Genomic DNA, 26,530 nt, shown 5'->3' with positions numbered 1-26,530 from the left:
GAGCTTTCTTACAAACAGCCATTCATTACTTCTTAACCTTCCCGCTGGCTTCTCTTGATCTTGATATCCCATCTTCTTTCTGGCACTGACCTACACAAGCCAACAGGAAAGCCCACACTCAGTAAGTCCCTGTGAGGAACCCAGGTGACAAAGAGGCCTTGGTGGCCCTGACAAGCCTGCCCTAAAGGCTCCACCTAAGTCCTCTGAATGGGGTCTCCATTTAACGTCATGCCTGGGCCTTCAGTCGCTGCCTGAGCTACATCTTGAGTACACTTGCCCCTAGCTCTGTATCTGAATCAGCATTTGTGTTTCCTAGATTCAGCCTGGACCTAGCATGTTACCTCCTTTTTGCCTGATGTTCACCAGACTACCAACAGGACCTGCTGCCGTCACCACCCTGCTCTGCTCATCACCACCAGCCATGGGGCTGTGTCCTGCTGCTGAGGCCACCACCCAGATCACCCTGTGGCCGCTCTCCTCTCATCCTCCTGCGGGGAGCAGCTGCTACCTGACCATCCCATGGGAAAATTAGGCTTGGCTTCCTAGGAGAGTCACACTTGTCCTCACAACCTGAGCAGTAGCTTCTGCCTCTGGAAGCCCTCCTTCATATAAGCCCTTGCATGTTTCTCCCTTCTGCCACATTCAGTGACTTTCAGTAGGTTTGTAAACAGTGGCAGTGAGTAACTCACTTCAGCATAATAAAAATGCAATGAGAAGAAATGGAAAATATTCACCGACCACTTCCAAGTATGTATGATGGATTACATTAAGAACATGCCACAATTTTACATGCATCCCCCCAACAGCTACCATATTACCGATATATTACACACACACTCAAGCTTCATATGAACTGGATCCTGGAAGAAAGACAATGAAAAGGATTAAGAATGAGATCTTTGCTGCCATATTCCTAGCCATTTTTTTCCTTGCAGGATAAAGAGTGTCTTAGAACAGTCAAACACAACAGGAAGTGTTTCGTATTGTCTTATCAGCAGTGAAAAATGGTTACCTAGGGAGGTGAAACAGCGAGTCTTGCACTTACTCTGTGCCTGTCTTTTGTCTCCTCAACCCCTGCTCTGTGATTCAAATGGCCACCTCTGAGCCAGATGTAGGGTGACAATCTGAGTTTCCTCTAACTGTCAGATGCCCAATATTTACTTAAAAAATATAAATTTTTTTACCTCCCTGGGGAGTTGTATGTTCACAATTTTACACATCCTGGCAGTTCTATTTACATGTACAAATGCTGATTTTAGAGTATAATTTTACAGCCCAAGTTTACTAGATCTTGCTTCAAAGTTTACTTTAAGTTCTGGTAACAAATTATACTTTGGTAACAACAGACACAATTAAAATTTCTTTCAGTTTCTGCCATTCCTAAATATCACACACCATTCCCTAACACTCTTTACATCCAAACTCTGCCAAAGCCTTTTACTCTCCTCACCTGCCCTTTTGCCACATTCTGTGACTTGGATCTCTGCCATGTATGGATAGATCTTGCCATCCCTAAACTAAATTAGTGCAATGCACTCCACTTAGGGCTGTTGTTAAGACATTAGCTGCCTTGTTTCCATCACTCGTTTAGTTAGTTCATTCTCTTAGCAATGAAGACAGACGTTAACTTTTTGCCATTTGTCAACAAACGCTGTTTGGGTTTACTGTGGTCTTAGAATAATTTTGCATTGAATTTGAGAGACAAAACATAACCTTGAATGGTAGCCAAGTCCTAGCTACAAGTACATTTTTCCCATGTGAGGATATTTCAGACTTCATAGTGAAGCAGCTGTAACTAAATCCCTTAGCAGTAACCTAGTGTGTGACTATTGCAATAGCACATGTATTTTAACACATGCTCACCTCAGCTGAACAGAAATTCATCAAGTTTATCTCTCAGGGAGAAAAAAAATAGCTGCTTTTGAACTGTGGCCACAGAGTGATTTAAGTGTAATTAAATTTAGCTTTTTTATAAACACAGCTTTTAGTAGTCCAGCAAAATAATATATAATTTTTCTTCACTGACAGTAAAACTCTGCTAAGATTCTGCACCAAGTTTCCACAATGCATCAGGCTCCTTGTGGATGACACAGACTGGTAAATCACGACATCTGAATTGTCACTCTGAGTGGCTCACCCAAACGAGTTGTTTCATTCAGAGGAAGCATCTTGTTCAGTTTCTCTCCATACAGGACCAGTAGAGTCAAAGATGCAACTTGTCCTGCTGAGCCATGGTGCAGTGGGCAGTCTAGAGAAGAGACCATAAGCCCACCTGTAGCTGCCTGCATCCCACTGCATGTGTGCCAGATAAGGGTTGGCCCGTGGAAGTCCACGGCATCTCTCTCCAGACATCTGCTCTGCCTCACTGCTGGAAATCACCATCCCCACTTTGGCCAACCCACCCAAACCCAGCGAGAAGGTGGAAGAGGAGGATGTTTCTTTTAATCCAGTTTGTGGAATGACCTTACCAGTAGGTGGGTCAGAACAGCTCAGGAGCTGGCAAGTTGAAGTGAATTGTTGAGTTCCGTTAGAACTGGTATTTCTTGAGCTACAGTTGATAGCGAATGCCTTGTGTTGTCAAGTAAGAGCAAAGCTAAATGTCCTAGTCAAAGAAGTTCCTTCTGGAAGTTGCATTGTACTGTATTCCCAGAAACGCAGCACCTGACTATGTACGTATAACGTTTTACACAGAACTGAGATGTTTTAATACAATTACATGAAAAACAACAATGTATCAAAGTATCCTGAGTGAACAGGAGCTAAATAAAATGGAGAACAGGATACTTTCCCATCAAATAAAACGCAGTTTAGAAGACATTTTAGCTGACAACTACTTACTAATTTAAAAAAAAAGAAATAATCTTAAAAGCGTGTGGTAATGCGTTTGTTCCAAAGAATTAGCACTCATGCAGCAATTACTTGATATATCTGGAAGGCAAAAATAAGAAGCAAATGCAACAAGGATGTCTAAACTACTGATTTACTATGATGACTGTACAATTTAATTTAGGAAAAAATTATGAAAGCTGACAATTTGCAGTAATTATATGTGTTGTTTAAAAGGATTTAACAGTAGATGTTTCAAAAAAGATGGAAAGTCATATTTTTTTACATGTTAACCTGGCAAGAAAACAGCAAAGGTGGTACTAAATTACTCACTGAGGAGATCAAACATATTCTTTCTCAGACAAGTTCATCTCCCTGAGGTGCATAATAAGTACAATTTCTGTCTTATGGATGTGTAAACTAAACCACAGAACTGCAGGTAGTCATGCCAGATGAGACCTAGTGAAGAAAGATAGAGGTCTGGAACCAATGGTTCTGTGTCTCTTTTTGTTACACAGAATTTCACATTCCTGGTTACAGCACATGAGAACACTATGACTTGAAGATTACAGACTGATTTTGTGTCAAGAATTAAAAACTGACCTAATCAGAAAAGAGAAAGTGTTTCAGCATTGAGAATCTATAAAACTTTTTCCTCTGTGATAAACAGACCAACTAAATTCCAGAATGGATTTGTGCAAGTAGTTTGACAGAACAAAATTACAAAACAGAAAAACAGGCTTTTTTTTAATAGTGTAAGAAAGGAGTAGTAATACAGACAACAGAAATATCTGTAAGATATAAATGAGAAAAAAAATGGTGGGTGTTAGTTTCTTCAAACCTGACATGAATAGCCTCAAAGACAAGTCATTTTCAATAAAATGCTGTGCTGCTGAAAACAGATAAACATAGTTTATTTAGAACAGATCACGGTGACTGATTGTGTCTGTCTAATCATATTTGTATGCTGAGCAGGCTAATTATTGTGCACCCAGGCCCTGATGCTATAATTGGATCTGTGCATTCAGACCGCTGTTCTTGCTTGAAGTTCTACTTAATTAAATTACACCATATACCTCTTTAAAGTAAATAAGACCATCATTTATGTGTCCTTCTAAAAGAAGCAGCTGAAACACAACACATCCATTCAACACACTCATTCACACCTAGTTCCTAGCACAACTTCACCAGCTTCCCAAAAGTTGCAAGAAACAAGAATCTGACAAAGATCAGGAAGAATACAATTTAAAGAAACTGGGAAAAGAAAAAAAGAAACTGACACAACCAACCAAGATTGGGAAAGCAGACAAAAAAAAAAAAATCAGTAAAATAAGTGGAGCGATTAAAAAAAATCACTAAAAACATCACAAGGAAAGTAGGAATATAACTCTCAAAGACAAGTTTGATTCCTAGAAGTGCTTTCCCTCACATTACCTCTCTCCCTCACTCACTCCTACCTCCTCAGGAAGGAAATGTTTCATTTTTTTTTTCTTTCTTTTGTTCACTGCACTTGTTAACAACCAGCTGGCAGGCCCCATCAGAAAGGATTTATTTTCTTTTTATATTATACCATTTTATCAGAATCTGAGAATTGCAGTTGGAAATTAATTTAAAAGCATTCTTCAATGGCACAATGTTCTAGACAATTGGTGAAACACATGTATTTCTATTATTATATTATACAGACCAATTACAGGAGAACCCCCATAGTATTTTTAAATTACACTGTATATTTAACTTGTAAGAAGAAACGTGTGTGTCAAGGGTGCAGCTATAAGGGATTTTTCACAAACTGACCTCTAAAGAAAAGATCTTTCAAAAGATTCAAAAAGTAATAAGTTTATATTTACATAAATATAGATGTAATTGCTAACTTATATAATATATATTATAATACATTGAAAATACTGAATATATTAGTATATTCTCATATGTGTGTATATTCTAATATTAGAATATGTGTATTAGCTTATATATTAGAATACACATTCTTTTTATATATGTATTATCCCCTCCTTTTCCAATAATAACTGATTCAGTATCACCATTTTGAGTCTGTTGTTATGACCAAAATTCATTTTTTTCAAATGAATACTCACCAAGGTGCCGCAGCTGACAATATACTGGGTGGGGTTTTTTGATCATTGTGATTTGTCTTGCTCCTTTATTTCCTGGGGGAACAGAAAAGCAAACTTTCAAGCACTTTGATATACTTAACAAAATCTACCGTTTTCAAGAAGTTACTCTTGAAAATCGACCAATTAAACAACACTCATAACCTCATTTCTTTTGCAGGTGATCATAACCTTTAAACCAAAACCTGGTCTAAGGTGGAAATCATATGAAACCACAGCTTTCTCAGAGTTTCCACTCTATATTGCAACTTTTTCCAGGTTAGAGAATTCAGAATGAGTTTAAAGGACATATGAGGTTGTGCTATCGAACCACAAAAATTTGCAGGCACACAGGGGAAAGGAAGTTTTGCTCTGTACAAGATGCTTGCCTCCTGCCCTAACACTCCCTAACTAAAAACATAGCATACAGACACGCTTTTTTGATCTGCATTAGGGGACCAACCTTGTTGACAAATTACCTAGTTTTTTTAAAAAAGGGGTTTTTTTTAAGGTCAGGTTAATTCCCCAATACAGCATATGGCTGGACACACTGGCAGCTGTGACAGCAAAGACAGACTAGTATCCTACCATGTCTGGGGAAAAAAAAAAGGAGAAAAGGGATGAGAGACAGCAGTGTCTTGCCACTGTAGATTTCATAACATTCAGCTGAGAAAGCTTTATTCTGTTTTTAGGTAATAGGACTCTCAACCTACAGTCTTTAATCGAACCCAGTCCCCCATTTTGGTGTGTATGTTCCACAAACTCCAAAGCACTCACATTATGAGGGGCTCTTTGATGTAGGCAGGAATAGTCAAGTACTTGGAGAACTTGCTACCTACCCCCCTGCTTCTCCAGTCATTCCACTTGCTCTTCCTACAGCAGGCCTCAAAAGATGTCCTTTCACATTCAAACCAAATACCCTCCGGCAGGTGACAGGACACAGCTGATAGGTACCATCTGTCAAGAACTGTTTCCAGTTCACTTGTCAAATATATGTTCTCATTACCTGAGAGAGGATTGGGAACTGTAATAACCAAAAATCTGGGTGCCAGGCTAAGTCTTGCATCAAGTGAACTCCAGAAGATACAAATATAGATCAAATCACATTGTTTCCTGTAAAGGATGGTGTCACATACTGTGACTGTGTTAGGCACTGAATAAATAAAAATGCAAGCCTTTTCCCACTTTGTGCCTAAGTATTCACATTATAATGGCACCAACCTGCAAACAGTTTCTGAAAGTGTATGTGTCTGTCCCTCTTCTAATATTGTTTTCACTACCTTTCAGCTTCTACTATCAGATGATTTTGTGCATCAGTCAAATAAGCAACTGTCACAAGCTGCCACACTTAAAATGAAGACACGTCTTGTAAACATTAATCCTTCCTGTTCCAGGCAGGTGGCTCGGCCCGCGGGCACTCCCTGTCACCTGCTCCCTGTCACCCGCACCCCGCGCCGGTGTCCCCGCTCCCGCCCGCCACCCCGCCAGGCTGGCCCACGGGTGGGTCAGTACCTGCCGCCGTGCCCCGGGGCCGCGCTGATGCCCGCGTTCCCCTGAGGACTTCACCTGGCACCGCCTGGGGCGGGGCCTCTGGGGCGGGGGTCGGCCCGGCGCCCTCCTCCTCGGAGCAGCGGGCTGCCGCGCTGGGGGCGGGGAGGGGCGGTCGGGGGGGTACCTCCGCCTCCGGCGGAGACAGGTGAAAGGTGGGTGTCGGGGAGGGGCTGGGGCATTGCCACCAGCTGCTCCACCAGGTACTTGTGGAAGAAGAAAACCAGCAGCTGACGCCTGCTTGGAGCTGAGGGACGCGGCGCCTTTGCGAGGAGCTCTGTGGTATCTGAGCCGTGCGCGGTTTTGTTTTTTTTCCCCCTCTTCTCCCCAGCAGGGTTAGGGGCGTGCTTTTTCCACGCCGGTGCTGTCGGCTGGCGCTTCTCCGGCGGCGGGGGCAGCCGCCCGGCGCTGGGTGACGGGTCTGGGTGGCCCGGCAGGTCTGGGTGGCGGCCGCGGTCGGGGGCGCTGGGCGCTGCTCCGCGGAGTCGGGTCGACCCCGCCGCGGCCCTGGGGGTGAGCGGGCACCTCCCTCGGGTGGGCTTCTCGGCGGGTGTTTCATCTTCTTACAGAGCTGCCCGTTTTAGAAAAAGCCCTTTTGCGCGCTGCTTTCTTAACGGCGAGCGAGAGTCGTGATGGGTTTTCAGGGGTAGCGGTTTCGTGTGGTGACTCTTGCGCCCGCGGTCCGGCGGGTGCTGTGGCAGAAGGAACGCGGCGGGGCTGCTGCGTCCCGTGCCGCTGGTGCCCGATAGAAGAGCACGTGTGGAAGTGAACCGATTGGCATTTATGCAGCAGGTTCTAAATGCATTTGTATAGGCTGCGCTGAGGGCCTTAAGTACGTGGGAAGTTGTTACAGTGATGAAGTTAATACAGCATGTCGTCCCCAGAAGATCAAACTTGCGAGAAATAATGTTAAGTGTTGTGCTCCCACTGCTGGGCAGCGTGATGTACACTAACTTCTGTCGTATGTCTTGATAAATTTTCTTAACTTGAAACTAAGTAATAAAGCCAAGTTCATTATGTGCACTGACAACTTCCCCCGCTACTTTTTAAATGCAGCCGAGCTTTACCTCTCGGTGTTTCAAAATCAAAGCCTGAGGCCTAAAGGCAGTGCTTCTAACTCAATGCAAAGACATAGGTATTATTATGCTGGGTCCTACCAGGGAGTATTTATTAAGTTTTCTTCTAAACTAACCCTGTGCTAGCTGAAGCACCTCTGCAGGTATCAGATGATAAGCAGAAATGTGTTTGGGTAGACTTTCTTTTAGAGGATATCTGGATTTAACTTAATATTATGTAATAAAATAAGGCCTACAGCTGCTATTTCAAGGTATGGTACTTATTTTCTTTTGCACTGGTTAACTGTTGCATGGAATTGCACTCTTGCTTTCAGTTTTTCTGGTTTTGACAATTACATATCATTTGTACTTTTAATTTCATTTTATGCTGAATAATCTTCAGGGAAGACTACGTTTATGACACTTTTTTCCTCATTTCAGAGTGTGAAAATAAAGCCTGTCTTGTCTGTGGATGTGACTTCTACCCTGAAGCAAAAGGCAACATGTTCAAGACTTCTGCAGAGCAGGTAGGTACAAAGTATTTTTTCTGTTCCTGTTGATGCCACTCTTTCCTGCTCTCACTGTTTCCCAATTAGCTGAAGTTGTTTAAACTCAAGACTGTTGCCAACAGTGCAGCACCATTCTTGGCAGCACGTTTCTGCACTTCCCTCGTGGTGTAGCAATTATTGTGTGTGAACGGCATAGTAAATCACTGTGGTACCACGCTGCCTTGCAGTTTTTGTCACTGCCCGGGAAGACATGAAAACACAAGGGTGGGGAATGACATGACTGCTTCTGCTTTCTGCAGCCTTGGACCTGCCTAAACAGACCAGGAAACCTCACCCTAAATTTCCTGCGAAACCCAGTGGAATGAATGCTTAAATGATTCAATAATCTAACCGTTATCTTTGCAATTGACTTAATCACACTGTACTACAAGTATTTAACTCGCCATTCTCATTCATTAAAACACATGGTGTATTACAAGTGGCATTTAAAGTCAAGGAGAAGATACATAATTCTTTCTCAATACTGAATACCAGAAGCAAAGGAGTTAAAAAAAAAGAGATTTGCATACTTACACTCTGTGCAAGTATGCATATTTTACACAAGTGTATGGTGGGGTCAATATTGTCTATTAAGATCTTACCATTTAAACAAAACATTACTATCTATTGGGAGGTAGATTGCATTCATCATAGGAAAAAGGATGATCAAAAAACAGTTTGGATATAGGCAGATATAAATCTTGCCATGTCTTCTGGACTGAGATCAGACCTCGTGAAGAAATCAGGGACTGGCAACCCTTTTTCTTTAGGTGGCGTGGTGGCTACATGCACAGTAGCACAGGAGAGGACATGATCTTCTAATGAAGATCTGCCACTACAGATCTGCTGTTCTGTTACACTTTGCAGTGATTCGGTTAAGAGTATCACTCCAACTTTTGATTCTTGCTTGCTAGGTAATGCCTAGGCTGCAGTTGTTTGGAAAAGACATAGACATTTTTAAGGGAAGGATTCAAAGCACATTTTTGCACTTGTCTAGAGTGACAGCATACGTCAAGGACTGCACTGGAGTGTGTGAACTATACTTCAACCCTTTATGAGATCCAGACCCTTGTATCTTAAAGGCCTTTTCCAACCTAAATGATTCTATGCTTCTGCATGATTTCAGCCTTTTAACCACAATGTTTTATAAAGTAGAAGCATACTGTTTGAAAGTCAGCATGAGATGTATGTTCCCGCAGTGACCCCAAAGATCCCTGCAAAGTAAATGAATATAGCATCTGAGCATTTTACTAACTTGTAATATTGCCAGGTGACTTAGTTTATTTCATAAATTCCATGCAATCGCTTCTGGTTTTGTTAGGCTTTCTTTCCCTACTTAGCTTTACTTGGCCTCATTAGGACTTTCTTTCTGGTTCCATTTCTGTGGAGTTTTTGATTGTACCTTTTCCGATTTTACTACAGACGATACTGTATTCATTTTCTCACTCTTTTTTCTGTCAGTTTACCTGTTTCTATTTTCTATTCTCTAATTTCTTTTTCTTGTGCCATGTATACAGATATTTGTTCTCAGCTTGAAAGTTACTCTAGCTTCACATATGTTCCTTCTCACTTGTTTCAATTACCTATCCTTTCCCAAGATGCAGCCAGTTTAAAAATCCAGATTTTTTTTTAATATACTTGTGTACAAAATATACCTGTTTTGAAATACAGAATTTTTGTAAAGTTATTCAGTGGACAATATAAGACCTTGAATGTGGTGGAAGCCTTAGTGCTAAACTTGGTTTCTGTGCAGGAAACTTCTTGAACTCAAAATGAGTCATCTCTTAATTTTTCAGTTGTTTTCTGTTACTGCTAGCAAACTGGTTTCTGTGCAATAAAATTTGACAGAGTTATTAAAAAGCTGGCTCTTCTTATAAAACTGGTCAGTTTCAGAAGATGAGTACAAACTGCAGACATCCACATTTCTTGAGCTGTTTGGGTATTTTGATTTATAAATGTGGGTGGGGATTTTTGTGGGTTTTTCTTTGGCTGGTTGGGTTTTTTTAAATTTTTTAATTCTCCTCTAGACAACCAAGTAGTTATAGGGATGAGATACCAAAGTGCAAGTGAAGGTGTGGCTGGCAAAACTACATATGATGCCCAGTCTTATAGCTCAACTTAATGCATGAGCTGAAGTAGTATTTAAAGAAAAGGTCAATGAATACAGGCATCACTTCTTGATTTTAAAAAAAAATTAAATTAGTGCCTATAATTCTGTGCAGTTCTAGGTTATTTTTTTTTTCCAGATTAAAAGCAGCTATCTGTTGCTTCAGAAGTTTGTCTTAATTGTTTTGAATCTGGAAGTGTTACATAAGTCTCTTGCTGAAAAAGACTATGTTTATATATAATTTCCTTTTCTTCTGTACAACCCTGCTTTACGCACTAATATGTGATTTTCAATGTATTGAAATAGAACTTGTGTATGTACCATGGCTTTGTTTTCTAAAATATTTTTTAAAAATGTATGGAAGTATAATTAAGTGCTTTTACAATGTAAAAGTAACTTGAAAATAACTCTCAATTGCTAAATCCTATCTGCAGGATCCCATAACATACTTTCTATAGGGAAATTGGTTCGCTAATAGGGCTGCTAATGGCAATTTTTGTCTTACCATCATGTAATATAAGTCTCAAGTGTGTGTGTATTTATATGTATATACACTAACAGGACTTATATATATAAATTCGGAGATCATTCACTCTGTGCTGTGTTCACCTGTTGCCCCTCCTCTCTGCTGCCTGTTTTTACTGTGTAATAGCTGCTCTTCATAGGGCTGAGAACTGGACAGTAGTACCATAAATACTTTCTTTGTAGAAGCGGCAAGGAACAAGATTAGAATTAATTGGAAATTTTTTATTTTTTAACTTTACTTTGGAGCCATAGAGTTCATCTGTTTTGTGTACAAAATAGATGTTTTTTTTCGTGCATGCTTGTTGACAAGTGTAGCCTAGTGTGTTGTGAACAACGTTCCCTTGGTGGAACACTTTATCATGGTACTAGTTTCTGTTTCAGCACGTACCTTAAAAGATAGGGAGAAGGACACATAACAAGGAAAAAAACACGACAAAACAGGTCTCAGCAGGATCAAGTTCTCAAAACATACAATCCAAAGCTTAGATTAAAACTGTATTCTAGACTAATCAATGTTAATAACTTGATATTTAACTGAAGCAATTTAACTTAAAACCGTGAACCACCCAAAGGTGGTAGCTCGTTTAGTTACCAGTATTTTATAAAACACAGAGGATATTAACAGGGTGCATAGATTTAAATATTAGTAAAATTCAGAAGCTGTATTTGCTTCATAGGTTTTCTTCTCAGAATCATGTTTCTCCTATAATTGGTTGTATTTTTGTAACCAAAGGGTAGTGTTAAAACTAAAGTTGTGCTTAACAGTAAAATGATTTTAATGTTACTGTTAAAAAACTTCACAGTATACTTTGATCAGGGAAAATGATTATTTCATCAACTAACTTACGTATTCCATTGAGAGTCGGAAAAAATGAAGACTGTTAGAGGATGTATTGTGAAGTGAAACTGAATGGAAGAGTTCATTTTGTGTGACAGGTGATATTTAGGAGAGGGGAAAAAGAGGGAAGAGGAGCTTGGACCTACATACTGAAAAGATGGAACATTCATTTAAACAAAAGATGTAGGCTCTCTGGGTACAGGGGAAAATATAAGCAAGGTGTGACTCTGTTTTTCCTGCATACGATACTACTCTCCCCCAAAATATTTAGTAATTTAAAATTTAGCTTGTGAATAGATGTATTATACTCTATTGTTGATCTTGATGCAGATCTTTCATCTGTTAGGACAAGAGCATATTCAAGTAATACCTAATTTATGTGATGCCCATCATCACACAGACTTTTATTATTTTCCAGCCACTTAAAGTCTGCAATTCTTAGAGCTTTTAGTGTTAGAGTTATGTCTGAGAACATGAATTTTCTTTTTAAAAAAAACAAAAATTCTGGCTTTTGTTGTTGTGGAGAAAAGCTTTAAATGTGAAGCTGAAAATTACATACTCAAAAGGCAAACAACTAAAAACATGTGTCTTTAGTGTATCATGGTTGAGAATGGGTAGTTTGGTGTTTTCTTTGGGGGTTGTTTTGTGTGTTTGTTGTTTTTTTTTTTAAAGACAATTTGTAAGGCTGTGCAAATTTTTAAGTCAGAAAAAGTAATTTCATGCTTTTAAACTGAATGATCAGCTAAGAGATCATTTTGGTAGCTTCCTATGAATCCATGGTAGGCTTTGTGTGCATGGGAAGAAAGACCTTTTTTCCTTAAATACTGTGTTCTTAAACTATGTATGTTTCATCCTGTGGAACAATAGAAATCAAAGTAACAAAAGTATATACCTTTCATGCTGCAAGATAGAGTTGCTGCACAGTATCCTGCAATGCTGTTTGAGCATTTTTCTGTTTTCAGAAGGAATTAGGATTAAAAATGAAGGGTAAAAAGGGTGTGTTTCATATAGAAATTTTGTTGATTGCTATTGTAATCTTGGTTATCGTTTTCTTTTTTCTCCATGCTGTGCATTGTAAAACTGTTTCCTTTGCAAGAGAGAAAAAAACCCACAGATTATCACATTTTTACTTTTATTATGTTTTTCTTACTTCCTTTAAAATATTTACCATTACCTTTGCAATAATTTGCTAACATCTTCCATTTTCTCCCTTCATTTTTTTCGTACAGTGTTTTTACAGATATTCTAGCAGTCTATTTAAAGGTAGTCTGATAGCCTTTCATATACACTTATTATTTTGTTCTTGTTTTGCTGATACCATATTGATAGTCACAAGACTTTTGCTGTTGTTCTGTTTATTTTAGCTGTATTTCTTTCTAAATTTTAACCTTTAAGTGATAAACCAGGTTGTCCAGTAATATTTGGCATATATTTAGTTGGCATTTCATATTAAGGAGAGGGGAAGAATAAAATTCTTTGAATGGGGAGAAAGTGGAGAAGGAATGCTACGTCATATTTTGGGCATTGGACTAAGGTTCTTTCAGAATTTTCGTTTTTACTTTTTCTGTTATTGTAGTTGGTGAGTACCACTAATAATAGAAAAAAATGTTCGGTTAAGTATAACCTGAATTCTTTACATAACAAGTACCTGGGTTTCTGGTTTCTGCTACTATAGTGAGCTATAAAAATGAGTATTAGGTGGTAATGGTAAAACTGCATGCAAAATGTTGGAAGTGCTTAAAATATGACTCCAGGGCTTTAATTGTCGGAGCTACATTTTTTTTTCTTCACCACTCCCTATATATATATATCTATATATATATATATATAGATATAGTGCTTGTTCTGAGCTTGCTTTTTAGTTGATTTTTTTAGTCCAAGTCTGATGTTTTATGACTCCCATGTGTTTAATCCCAAAGACAAGGAGCTGGTTTTGTGCCAGAATTTTTAGGGCATTTGTTACACTGTGGCAAGGCAAATACTTAAAGTGAGGAGATCATGACCTGCTTTGCGAGGTCGCTATGGATGCAGAGGTTGCTGTTGTGGATGCTTGCTGTTATGAATGACCTGAAAACATGTAAGAACAGCTGGATTCTTCTTTGCCTCCCTGCACTTTTAAGATGTTTCCCTAGTTTCAAACTGTTAGCAGTTTGTCAGTACAGTTGTGGTTTCTCTGACTTCGTGAATGGATGGGAGTATTGATTAAAGCATGCAAGTTACAATTCTTGATTCTTGTATTAATAAGATATGACCTTGGATGTACATTAGAATTGAGTGATTCATTTAGGATTCTTTTTCAACAAAAGATAACACAGAGATGACAGTAAAAGCAGAAGGTCTGGGTCTATACCATGCAGTAGACATGTTATGTGTCTGTGCTAATTGGCGTGGTGAGTGGTAAGGTGCTGCTGAACTCCGGTCTCATGGACTTCTCACTGCCTCCCTCCCCTCTGTTCTCTGCCATCTTGCCAGTGGAGGACGAATGCTGCAGCTTGGTAAAGCTTAACTCCTTTTCCATATTCCTGCTGCTGACCTGAAAAATGAACAGGTATAAACTAGAAAGGCACTCTGCAATCCACGTAGCTCCTGGATGTGATTTGAACCAATGCAGTTAGCATTTACATAGTTTTTAAAAATACGTTTTTAGAATTTGGATTTCTTCATTTTAAACAGCTGCATCAGTCTTAAACAGTCTGCAGTGATAAAAAGACAAATAGCTGTTTAAAGGAAGACAACAGGACAAGTGTGTATGTATGTAGTCGGTTGTATTATTAATTTCTTTTCCAAAGTTAGTTTAGACAGACAACGGGGTCCAAAACAAACTTTTATTTGGTAAAGAAAGTGCAGCAGATTAACTGGTGGAAGACGGGGTTTTAGCTCTCCAATAGTGACATAAATACAGGTAATTATTAAAGGTGCAGCAAATAATAACAATGGAGATCCACAGTGTGCATACACGTGGCTCACCAAAAACAATGCAGAGCTCTCCCTGATTTTGGGGAAAGTATACACTTGCCTGAATCTGGCAAGGAATTATTAAGAGGCCTCCTACTCCACTGGTTACTCAACACTATAAATTTGAACTGTTTCGAAAGCAACATCCAAAATCAAATTATGCTTTCCAAGCAATTGGTTTCTAATTCCTGCTCAATAATTTTGGGCTATCTTGGAGTCTGTATGGTATTTCCTACTTCAGCAGAGCACCTGCTATTAGGAGCTGTTTATTCAAGTTATTTTTCTGTCATAGAAATTTCATATTTAGAAATAGTTCTATCACAATTAGGAAAGGTGATTTAGTTTACACGATGGGATGTACTGCTGCAGATTCACTAATAGTTTGTTGTTCTAAAAAGAACTCTATATATTTTAATTAATGAAATCAACCAGCCTAAAACTGGATTCATCAGGGAGGTTTACAAACTGATAACAGAGGCAGTAGGGTGGGCTGTAATGCTAACAGAGACACTGAGCATCCGAGCCTGCTGAGGAGAAGCCATCTCTGCTAAAACAACGTGCTTCCAGGATGACAGACGATTAGCCTGTTGATCCAATGTGTTTGGGAGGGGTCTTCAGTGGAGGAGAGGAGGCTTGCTTGTTTGTGATCACTGCCTATAATTTCCTTTTATTTCAGCTTACTGAAATGGCAGTTTTTTCTTTGTAGGATCAGTTTATTTGTTTTAAATACAAATGTATGACTTGGAAATTTCCCTTAGTTTATCTACACTTTCTTTGCAGTCTTTATTTTAGCATCGGTAGCCTTGTACTTCACATCAAATCCTCATTTTAAAAGTAGGAGTTGCATCTCTGTTGCAAACATGGTTTGTGGAAGAAATAATAAAGGAATATTACAGGTGTTTAGAGAGCTTATTGTAGAAGATAATGGAAATTTCCACTCCTCTCATGACTCTTGGCTTTTTTCTTGTGATTTGATTATGTAGAAGTTAATAAGGTATGCATTAAAACAGTTCATTTACATTTAACAACAATTTTTTGCTGGTATAGCTTGGAATTGTTGTGTTTCAAAGTCTGCTCTTTTTGGAACAGTCAGTCATTTGTTACCTTGTAGAATCTTGTAGAAAATGTACAAAACTTTATGTTCAAGGAGAAAGGTGCTTTTTCAAATAATTATTTTCTCCTCAGATTGCAACCCCATTCCTTTTGTTGTTGTAGCTATCTCAGAGTAAAGAGCTGTGATCATGTTCTTCCCATTTGTTGACTTGGAAATAAGTCTACAAAGGTGACTAGCTGTATTGGAGGAAAACAAACGATACATATTTCAGATGGAACATAGTTTCTCTATTACTATCCCATTAATTGAGCTGTTTTGAAGAATTTTTGAGGAGGAAAGAAGAAGGAAAATATTGCAGTTGAAAGCTGGGGGTGGGAGAGTAGTTTTGTTTACATACAGCCTTTTTAAAAATTAAAAGGTTGTTTAAAGGAGTTATTGATTCCAGAACTAATACTGAATAAATACATGCCATAGTTTTGACAAATGGGCATGTTCTAAAGGTGTGTTTTTTAGTACCTGACTTACCTTCCTGTTTCCAACTATATGTGACTTACAAAGAATTTAGAAGATGTAGAGTTCTTGGCTTTCAGATGTACTCTTTGATACGAGTGTCCTTTCATACTTGAATTGTGGAGTCATTAATGTATATTACTATGAGAAATTTGGAAATCATAGAGCAGCTGACGTAATTCCAGGAAAGGCATCTCTTGCTGTAGTCTGAAGTTGTGTAATATGCCTTATTTAGCCAATGAAATTGGCCATGGTAGATAACAGAAGAGTGAGTAATTTCATTAATTTATCATTGAGTGCTACACTTTGTAGAGGCCTCCTACTCCACTGGTTACTCAGCACTATAAATTTGAACTGTTTTGAAAGCAACATCCAAAATCAAATTATGCTTTCCAAACGATTAGTTTCTAATTCCTGCTCAATAATAAAAGCAAAGAATTAACTTGAACTAGCTGTAAGGTGCTCTACTGCTCTTACCATATCTCTCACCACTTAATCTCCCCAAAATACAAAAATGTTCTTGTGAAATAGGAGAGGTGGAAAGACTTATAGTTTAAGAAAAAGCAGTCTTTAGCAAGCTAGGAGATCATTAATGTGTTTGGAGTGATAGGATGAGTAATGGAACAGAGGAGGGTGTTTCTACTCTGGGCTGGTAGCCATCCTCACACTGAACAATTCCACTTGCCTGCATTTCCCACAGGTCTGAAAGAAGGAATATTCACCATTGGTGCAGTCCTGACACTCAAAGAGAACTGTGGTGCTGGTTTGTGAGTGTTGCTTTGTGCAGGAAGAAGTGTTTATCATGGAAAGGTTGGGCAGTTGTGCTTGTTTGTCCTGCTGGCCTCCTCACCCCCACTTGTGAGGCCTCGCAGGGACTCGGCATGATCAGACACCTTGGGTTAAGCGACTGTTTCATCTTGGACAGTTGTGCAGTGAAGACTGAAGCTCAGTGGTGGCACACAGGCAGTGTAAGCTCACATCCCTGCTGAAACAAGTGTTTGTCAAGTGCCTATAAACTGCAGGCAAGGAAGGATGCCAGGGTGGCCTTGTAGACAGGATTTGGCTGCTCTGACTGTTTCTGAGCTGGACTTAAACAGTAAACAGTTAAGAAGCAGCCAACCAAAAGCTTGTATACAGAGAGAAACCGGGGGCCTGGTAAGACTTTCTAGCCCCCGTGGAAAGGTTCAGAAAGAATTTTGTAACACACTACCCAGGCTGCACTAACTTGTGTGGACTTGTTCAGTGCTCTGGGCTTTGCCATCCTTTTTACCATGGCAGCCTGTAGCAGATATGTCACAACATTAAATGCTTCATGTTACAAACCATTCCAAAACTATGTCTTTCAGATCTATCTGGGAAAGAAGGAGCTTGAACAAATGGGCTTCACAAACTTGAATTATGTAATTTTTTTTGTGGATTCTATATGAATAGAGGTGGGAAGACACTGAAGTGAATATTATATGCTCTCCTTTACTAATCCAGAATATCCCAAACATACACACATTGTACATCAGCTTACAGGAGAGCTGTAATGGTATTGATTTATCTCTGCATTCTTTGAGAATATTTTTGCATTGTGTTTGGTTTTGCTTTAGTGACTGAGAAGGTTCATCAGTTATACTACAGGATAAATGATGAGATGCTGAAAAGCATCTTTATAGAGTTCTTGTACTTCAGAAGCAGCTTGGCCATCTAACTGCAAAAAAAGTGGGATTCCTAGCAGTTCTCTTATACCACATCCTTCCAGGGAGTGTGTCATGACAAATATGCTGTACTTGTACGAGTAGGTACATAACTTAGTATTGGTATGTGCTGGTTTGATTGAAAATGAGTTAATTTTCTTCATGCAGCTAGAAACCTTTCTTTCATAGCTAGCACAGTCATTACTGGGACTTAATCTGAGATAACAACCTGGGACAGAGTTAATGTTTTTAATTGCTCTGGTCTGAGAACCAAGTGCGTTCTGAGCTCAGCCCACAGGTGTGAGGCATCTGGAAAGGGGGGCATGGATGGGGTAGAGCTTGACTGACATCCAGACTGAACAATAATAATATTCCATCCCGTTAGCATCAAGCTTTGTATTTAAGGAGAGCTGGGATTTTCTGTCTAGCTCTCTTTTGGAGACTTTTCCTGTTGTAATTAGCTAAAGTTCCATAAAGCTTAATATAAGTCACGAAATCAGCAACAAAACCTAGCACTTGTTCCAACCCTTCTTTCAGCTGACAACTACCTAGCCTAACTCACTATGGAGTGCTGGTGGGTTGGAGGTGCAAGATAAGCAGCTCATGACCTTGAGCAGGTGGGAATCCTGGGGCAAGGGTAACGGGAACCTCTCCTTCCAGTGAAGTGGTGAGGGGCTGTTTGAATCAGCTTATTCCATCTTGTAGAACCACTCCCTTAGTCTCAACCTTTTCATGGAAATGCTTTTACGGATGAGTGTAGTGAAAGTTTCGGGAACTTTATCTGCCTTCGAGGTGCTGTGCTACCTTGTGTCTTGTTGGCATTCTGAAGGTGGTACTTGGCTGGCATACTAGATCAGGCTTAAAGAGTAAACAGACTTAACTGGCAGCTAGGTGCTGATTTTTGAGTGGAGAACTTGTAGTGCTCAAACTCTTCTCTATTTGTAGTTAGATCCTCAAATTGTCACTGCTCTTAAAGCATACACTTCGAATTTCAGTATTTTTTTCTAAATGCATATGACCCACCATCAAGTTCTTAGGACAAGGATTAGGTATAAAAAATATGCCATAGATATGTTTAAATATATCTTGAGTTAGCTTGTCCAGTCACAGATGCTGACCTTGTCTGTGTGGCTGTGTTTACTCATATCTGGAAGCAATGTTGCATTGCAGACCTAAAGCCTGCATACAGCTCACATCTTTTCATAAGCATGTTATTATTCTAAAATGTAAACTGTAGTATGATAAATAATAAGAGAACCAAGAAGTGTAACACAGCTGAACTTGCTGACATCTTGAAACACAAGGAAAAGTTGTGTAGTTGTCTTTTTTTTTTTTCCTGAAAAATGAGTTCACAGCAAAAGTGGATAAGCGTGTATAGAAAGGGGTTGTTCTTGGGAAGAATAAATTACAGGATATGTTGTGCTTTTATATCAGGCTTTTTCTCTGTAACAGCTTTTACTAGTAATCTTGTCTTTTATTTTTTAGTGGGGAACTGATGAACTTCTTTCTTCTGGTGTTGGTAACAGGGCCTTTACCATGAACAATTCTTCCTCAGATACAGGTATAAGTAAAAAAAAAAAGAAAATCACAGTTTTTGTTCAACATTATGTATTTCCTCTGTAAATACATGTTTTGTGGTTTGTTTCCCTTTTTTTTTGGTGCTGCTTCTTGTTGTGCTTGGTTTTATTTTTTTTGTTTGTGTTTTTTTTTTTTGTATTCTTTACAGTCACCATAAGCAGCCTCACCACCATGCCAGCCCTGTAATCTGTCTGAGACAGTAGAGACACTGCAGCCTATCCAGTTTAATAACAGTGTTGAGGAGCTCCAAAACTGATCAGTCAAAATGGGAAAAAAAAAAAAAAATCTATTTTCTATAACAATGATGAGGCAAGTAGCCTTCTCTACAGCTGAAGAGCCTACTCAGTTTTCCTGTAGTTGTGCATTTTAAAGGAATTTGTTTTGAAGTATTTCAAGGCTGTCAGGATTACAGAGATGGAAGGTGAATATCCTATATCAATCTCAGTTTGGAACTTAGGGCACGTTATGTGGATTTTGATAGAGTTAAGCTGATTGCCTTGGCTGTTCTTGTTCTTGCTTTCTACCCTACTTCTGGAACTTCATGAGCAGCAGCACAGACAGTCCTGTGATTTGTTTTCAGATGTCTTCCTGCCAGTTCTTTTCCCCAGACAATCTTTCCATGAGCTGAGACGAATGGTAGTGTTTTTGCAAGCAAAGCAGTAGGAAAAGTGATTTTTTTAATAATATTTTTCTTGAACTTGTTCACCACATATCCGCATAGATTGTTCTTCAGCAGAATTTTTTTTGGGGGGTGATGGTGTCAAATAGGACAGATGCAAGGTAAGTAAACTGGATATATTTTAGCAATGTAATGGCTCAGTGTGAAACCACAGCCATATGTTTCTTCAAACATGTTAAACTAGTACTGCCACCCAAATTTATCCTTTGCCCTACTCCATGTGTTGAGAAAGATGCAGTAAGTGTATTTGGTTACCTGTAGATTTAGATCAGACAAAAAACTGAGAAGGCTGGGACTTCATCCTTTAGAGGTACTTTCAGTTTAGGTGTATTTGAAGCATTAGTGGCCCGTGGCTGAATAAGTTAACTTTAGGTAAAATAACTTATGACGCAGGCAGTTGCAGTGGTTTCCAAAGAGTTCGTTTTTATAATGTGTCTAGGGACAGAGCAGATGACCTCTTGATAAGCATCTAAGGCTTCCTTGCTTTATTTCCAATAGGAAATAAAGGGAACGAAGAGTCTGAGGAACTAACTTGAAAATTTTTCTTTCTGATCTTTGAGTTGCACCTTTCAGTTTGTTTGTACTTCTGCTAATTGATTCAATGTGATGTCCAGAGGCTTCTGCTTGGCTTGAAATGCATGAGTTTATAACTCAGTAACTTAGTAGCTGAAATATATTTCAGGCTTGTACAGATAGTATTATGTTGAGAAGAAACCATCTGGCAAGGAATATAAATTTATATTGAGTTCAAGTCGCTTTTATTACTCATCAGTACAACCTATGATCCTTCTTGGTGGCATCCAGGGTGTCTAAATGATATTGAACTTTAAAATAAGCATGTTTGTATCCTAATAAATCCAAAAAAATCATCTAACTTTCGTTGATAAATCTGTGTCATTTTGGGTTTATATAAGCTCTATTGAGATATATCTCTTACCTAATACAACTGCAGTGTTGTTTTCTTTGGTTTTTTTTGTTTTTCATCCAGTGGGTGACCATATGTATAGGGTTCCTTTATCTGAGGCTTCTTACTTGGGAAATACATTTGTACCAGCCACAAATCATTATTGTAATGAATTTCCCTTTGTAGCATCAGGCCCCAAATTTTGCTTTGATCATAAGCCTTCTCTTATCTTTCTCTGAAAGCATTTTTTGCTTTTTACCCAATTGAGTCTAAAATTTGGAAGAGGTGGTTGCCTTGGCTGTGCTTAAAAGAATTGTGGAATCAATTCTGAAATTTAGATGCCAGGAAAACCACATGATTATCACTCTGCATCAAAATTAGTATCAAACAATGACTTGAGAAAGAAGCATGGCTTAAAAAATGCTGAGGTCTCTATACTTGGGGTGGAATGAGTGCTAGCTTTTTTGCTGGTTTAGTGACTTAGCTAAAGATCCATGAAACTTAATAAAATTACAACAGGAAAAGAAGCACTTCAATAGCATTTTCAGGTCAGGCATTGGTCACTGTTCAGGAGCCAGATCAACTGGAGTTAACATATGCTTGCTGATGGGTGGGTAGTGAGACAGAGGATGCACACTTTATGTACACAGCCTGAAACTGTCTGGTAAGCACTGTCCATTTTGGTTGAATGCCTGACCTGAAAATACCCGTATCACTCAGTGAAGATGTAGGGAGCAAATGCTGTATCTGCCACCCAGCTCCATCTCATCACCTCTGATAACGAGTTGGAACCCAGAAGGTATTGCTTCTGTGAGAGTCTCTTGTCTGAAACTAAAGGTAAAATTCATGTTAGGTTTCATTTATTGCTTTCTTAGTCCAGCAGTCCTAGACTTAAAGTCAAGGACATCTTGTCCATTTTCAATCTGAAAAGTAGATTTAACAAAATAGGACAGGTTGTCAGGCTTTAATAGTAATATAGCCTGTTGTGGCTTGATACTGATATGAATTTAATATGTTTCTGTTTGTCTTAAAGTCTCATCCCCAGCAAGAGTGTCATGTGTTCACATTTTTCCGAATGCAGACTGAGCACATGATGCTGGTCGAAATTCCATGATGGAAAAATCATTGCATAACATATTTTTCTCTTTTGCAGGTGGGGCAATTAGTTAACTTGGCTTATGAGTGTGTAATGGTTGGGGCTTAGATAATTAATTTGGAGTTTTACAGACTTCCACTAGTAAAATAACCCTCTGTAAAGATCCTTATACAGAATGACTTGTGGGAACCACTTGTCAGCCTTAGACTGTACTCAAAACCTGAAATTACTTAAGCTTATGCAGATATTTTTTCCTATTCTTTTGTGATTCTCCTTGGAAGGCTAAATGCAACACATGAGGTGTTAAGGCTATCTCTCTTGGTGCAGTGGAACTGTTTGTGGGCATGTGAATAAAACAAAAAAATCCAGTTTTTTCCTGTAACTTAAGTGGTACGCAGTCAGACTTCAATACAATTCCCATCAAATATGCTGTCTCTCCTCTCAGTTTAGGATTTTTTTTTTTTTTTTACTGAGTCTCATAAACTTCTGTAGCTTGCTTTAGGAGAATCTTTCACTGGGATCTGCAGTTTTCTACTGGATTTCATTTTTACTATTTTAAGTTAATACTCCACTGTGACAGCTTCCGGAACAATGTTCCTTTTCCAGATTTGTGTTCTGCCTAAAAGTGCTCTCAAGAACTCCCAAGTTGTCTTGAAATATGATTGTCAGTCACTTACTTGTTAGAGGATCCAAATAGGCATATGTTAAAAGGCTGTTTGCCAAAGTGGAAGACTTTAAAATCTGTATGGATTTCAGGCCTCACTGCTGTCTGTCTTTTCCAAAGACTTTTTAAAACTTACAATCAAGTGGGACAGCAGACTTTCATTAATAAAATAAAAATTAACTTGAGGTAGCAATTTAATTAGCATACCATGCAGGAAGTTAGTAATAAAAACAGTGGATGTATTAACTCCCAGTTACTACTTGTCCCTCTGCTGTATATGTTTTGTAAGTATGTTACATGAGAATCTGGGAAGAAATTATTTGTGTCTCTATCTGTAAGTCTGAAAAAACCCTAACCAAACAAAAAAACAAAAAAAAACCCAACCCACCGCACCAGGAAGACAAAACAAAACAAACAACAAAACCATGAAATGATGAACAAGCAAACCCAAAGCAATACAACACATCACAAGATCTCCTTGCAGTGGATATTTGGAACAGCTGAAGAGCTCTTAAGGTGTCCTTTAATTATACAGGAACTGTCCTCTTTTAGGATTCAAAGATCTGTAGACAAGTCAATGTCAATACTGGGACATCAGTTTCTCTCTCTTAAGTTTTGGTATCTATAGAATCATAGAATAATTTGGGTTGGAAGGGACCTTCAAAGTTCATCTAGTCCAAGCCTCCTGCCTGATCTTCACCCAGATCAGGTTGCTCAGAGCCCTGTCCAGCCTGGCCTGGGATGTCTCCAGGGATGGTTCATCCACCACCTCTCTGGGCAACCTGGGCCAGTGTTTCACCACCCTCACTGTAAAAGTTCTTCCTCATGTCCAGCCTGAATCTCCCCTCCTTCAGTTTAAAACCAACACTGCTTGTCCTGTCACAACAGCCCCTGCTAAATGTCGGTCCTCATCTTTCTTACAGGCCTCTTTTAAGTACTGAAAGGCTGCAATAAGGTCTCCCTGGAGCCTTCTCTTCTCCAGCTTAACAAGCCCACCTCTCTCAGCCTGTCCTCCCAGCAGAGCTGTTCCAACCTCTGATCATCTTGGTGGCTCCTCAGCCCCCTCTCCAACAGGTCCATGTGTGTCCTGTGCTGAGGGCTCCAGAGCTGGACACAGGACTCCAGGTGGGGTCTCACCAGAGTGGAGCAGAGGGGCAGAATCACCTCCCTCCACTTGCTGCCCACGCTCCTTTTGATGCAGCCCAGGATACGGTTGGATGCTGGCTCATGTCCAATCTCTCATCCACCAGTTCCCCCAAGTTCTTCTCCACATTGCTGCTCTCAATCCCCTCATCCCCAGCCTGTATAGATACCAGTGGTTGCCCTGACCCAGATGCAGGACCGTGCACTTGGCCTTGTTGAACCTCATGAGCTTACTGTACAATGACATTGTCTTGTTTGCCTGTTCACCCCTCTCCCTAAAATATTTTAAGTAATGTGAGCAACAGAAAGAAATTTAAAGGATGCAGCTTGCCGTACTCCCCTTCACGTGTCCTTCATCTTAGACATATTCCAAGTGATGCTACTGAAGAAGTCCTTTCATTAGCCCTTCCCTTTGGCAAAGTAACCAACATCTTAATGCTAAAAGGAAAAAGACAGGTATGTAATTTTCAGTTTTTCAATTGCAAGAGCAAGGCTGAAGATGTGGTTTGTGTTTGATGTTGCAATCATTTCAGCCAAATGCAACAATGTCTAAATAGTTTGTGGTTAGCTCAAGATTTTCATAGTTTCCAGTGTTAATGGATGTCTTAATTTTTATTTTAACATACTTTTAGATTAAATAATGATATAGTAACTTGCAAATAATATTGCTAAACGTTATATCCACCTTATGTAAGACTATATAAATGATAACTACATTGTCACTATTGATATCAATATGTCTTGAGGTAACCTGCCTGATTAAATAGTAGCATGCATGCTTATTTTTTAATGTGAAATAAACTGGTTAGGGGTTTTTTTTAATCCTTTTAGATGTGATGTGGTAGTTCACATCATTAGTAAACTCTGAAATCCTAAAAATCATAGGCATTCATAAAAAAATTGTGTAGAGCACCGAGCTGGGTTAATACAATGCACAAACTGATAGATGTAGTGTCCTGTTACTACTTTTTCAATCAGTGTGGGTATCTGCTACTTAGGTAATAGTGCTTGGATTTGGAATCTAATAAATTCATCAGCAGTATGGTATTTGTAGCAGCATTGCTTCCTGTATGTTGTACTTGTTCCACCACTTCTTTAATGACTTATTGTACTCACAATGTAGAACCTTTTAAGAAAATCCACAAATCAAAACAAAGATCTCCATAAACACATGCACGAATACATTTTAATGCTGAGCAAATCACTTCTGTGCTTTCACATGATCTTCTTCTAGTGAGAATGAAATTGGGAATAAATAGGGGTTTGGTGTTTTGTTCTCTCCTGTAAACAAAACAACACTGAAAACTGCTATGTATTGATTGCAGGCATTTTCGGAAGTGGGTACTGAAGAACCTGCTGTTAACGTGATGAACTACTATGCTTCTGCTGCACCTTTGCTCCATAGTCAGCCTCTTTTTATTCAGTATTCCAATCCCAGAGAACTCAGGACTGATTATCTGCCTGATCAGGCTGTAAGTATAATATTTCTGTTTAACAGGATAGAATTGCGCATTGAGTTGTGTACTGGTTTTACCAAGGACAGAGTTAATTTTCTTTGTAGTAGCTTGTGGCACTTACATAACGTCAAGACATTTTCTGCTGTCTTTATCTCAACCCATGAGCTTTTTCACTTTTACCGCTCTGATTCTCTCCCCACGCTGCTGGGCAGAAGTGATGAAGCAGCTGTGTGGTACTCAGCTGCCTACCAGGGCTTCTTATCGGGCAATAAGGTGTCCCCAGAGCCTTCTCTTCTCCAGGCTTAGAAATAGTTGCTAACAATATGATTTGAAAAAAACTTTTGCCATTCCTAAGTTTTAATGTTAGGTAACAGCTGTGAATAGCCTCAGAATGTGAAGAAAATGTGATGTCTTCTCTGGTAGATCTTTGCTCTGAGTAATCAGTCCTGATTTCTCCCCCCACCCTGCCCCGTTACTGTGTCTGTCATATGGTTGCAGGAATAGTGCAAAAACCTGCCACTTCAATTTTTTTTGTGTGTTTTCTTAAAGGTAGTTGCTAACCATGGGTCTGTAGATACTAACTGAAGTATGTACGGAAGAGCAAGCCAATTGATATATGATGAACCAATTTCTGCCCAAAAAGCAGCTCTTTTGAAGCTTTGTACTTTATCAGATATGGATGTTAGGGTGAGGGGTCATGTAACCTGCTTTTCTAAGGTTTGTGTTGTTGGTACTGTTCCAAGGCCTTGCCAAACTCAGCCATTGAAAATCCTCACCTTTAAGTTATTTAAGTTTATTTCTAGTAGTGTTATCTTTTAAAATGTTGACTGTTTATTCTAAGAACCTAGATCAAAGAAAATGGATATTTTCACTGATAAAACATCAGGTTTATGTGTAAGTTCATGCCAAACACCAGAACTAATTTCTTCTTTGTATGTTTGAAGTAGTAAAAATTGATTTCTTAAGAATATGAATTGAACATTGCAGATGACCAATTTAAATCCTAATCTCTAAACAAGGAAATACTTCTTGTGCAACAAGATCCAAGTATCTCTCTATTATATTGTAGCTGAAATCCATTTGGATTTTTTGATTCCTGAATTGCAATTGACCTGCCATTTAGATGCACAAAACATATCGTATGACTTATGTGTCATGATTTTGTTTTCTTTAGCTCAGAAAAAAGAGCATGGTACATCTTTAAAAAAGAGCATTACATCTTTAAGCCTATCCACAGCAAAACTTAG

At 39.0% G+C, this 26,530-nt stretch overlaps 1 protein-coding gene across 5 annotated transcripts in view; it reads left to right on the top strand.

Moving 5' to 3' along the window:
• The first annotated feature begins 6,601 nt into the window (after nt 1-6,601).
• Nucleotides 6,602-26,530, top strand: part of PTBP3 (polypyrimidine tract binding protein 3) — a 37,580-nt gene continuing 17,651 nt past the window's right edge. The window contains exons 1-5 of one of the 5 annotated variants that reach the window (XM_065046370.1): nt 6,602-6,770; nt 7,985-8,070; nt 19,248-19,323; nt 24,189-24,282; nt 25,152-25,298. In XM_065046370.1, the coding sequence (XP_064902442.1) occupies nt 24,262-24,282; nt 25,152-25,298 (168 nt within the window). In that variant the 5' untranslated portion in view covers nt 6,602-6,770; nt 7,985-8,070; nt 19,248-19,323; nt 24,189-24,261. Of the gene's footprint in view, nt 6,771-7,984; nt 8,071-19,247; nt 19,324-24,116; nt 24,283-25,151; nt 25,299-26,530 lie in introns of all 5 variants that reach the window. The other 4 variants (XM_065046371.1, XM_065046372.1, XM_065046369.1 and 1 more) reach the window with 4 other exon arrangements.

This window comes from Columba livia, chromosome Z, assembly GCF_036013475.1.
Source record: "Columba livia isolate bColLiv1 breed racing homer chromosome Z, bColLiv1.pat.W.v2, whole genome shotgun sequence".
Taxonomy (NCBI): Eukaryota; Metazoa; Chordata; class Aves; order Columbiformes; family Columbidae; genus Columba; species Columba livia.
This window is presented reverse-complemented; position numbering and strand designations above follow the sequence as displayed.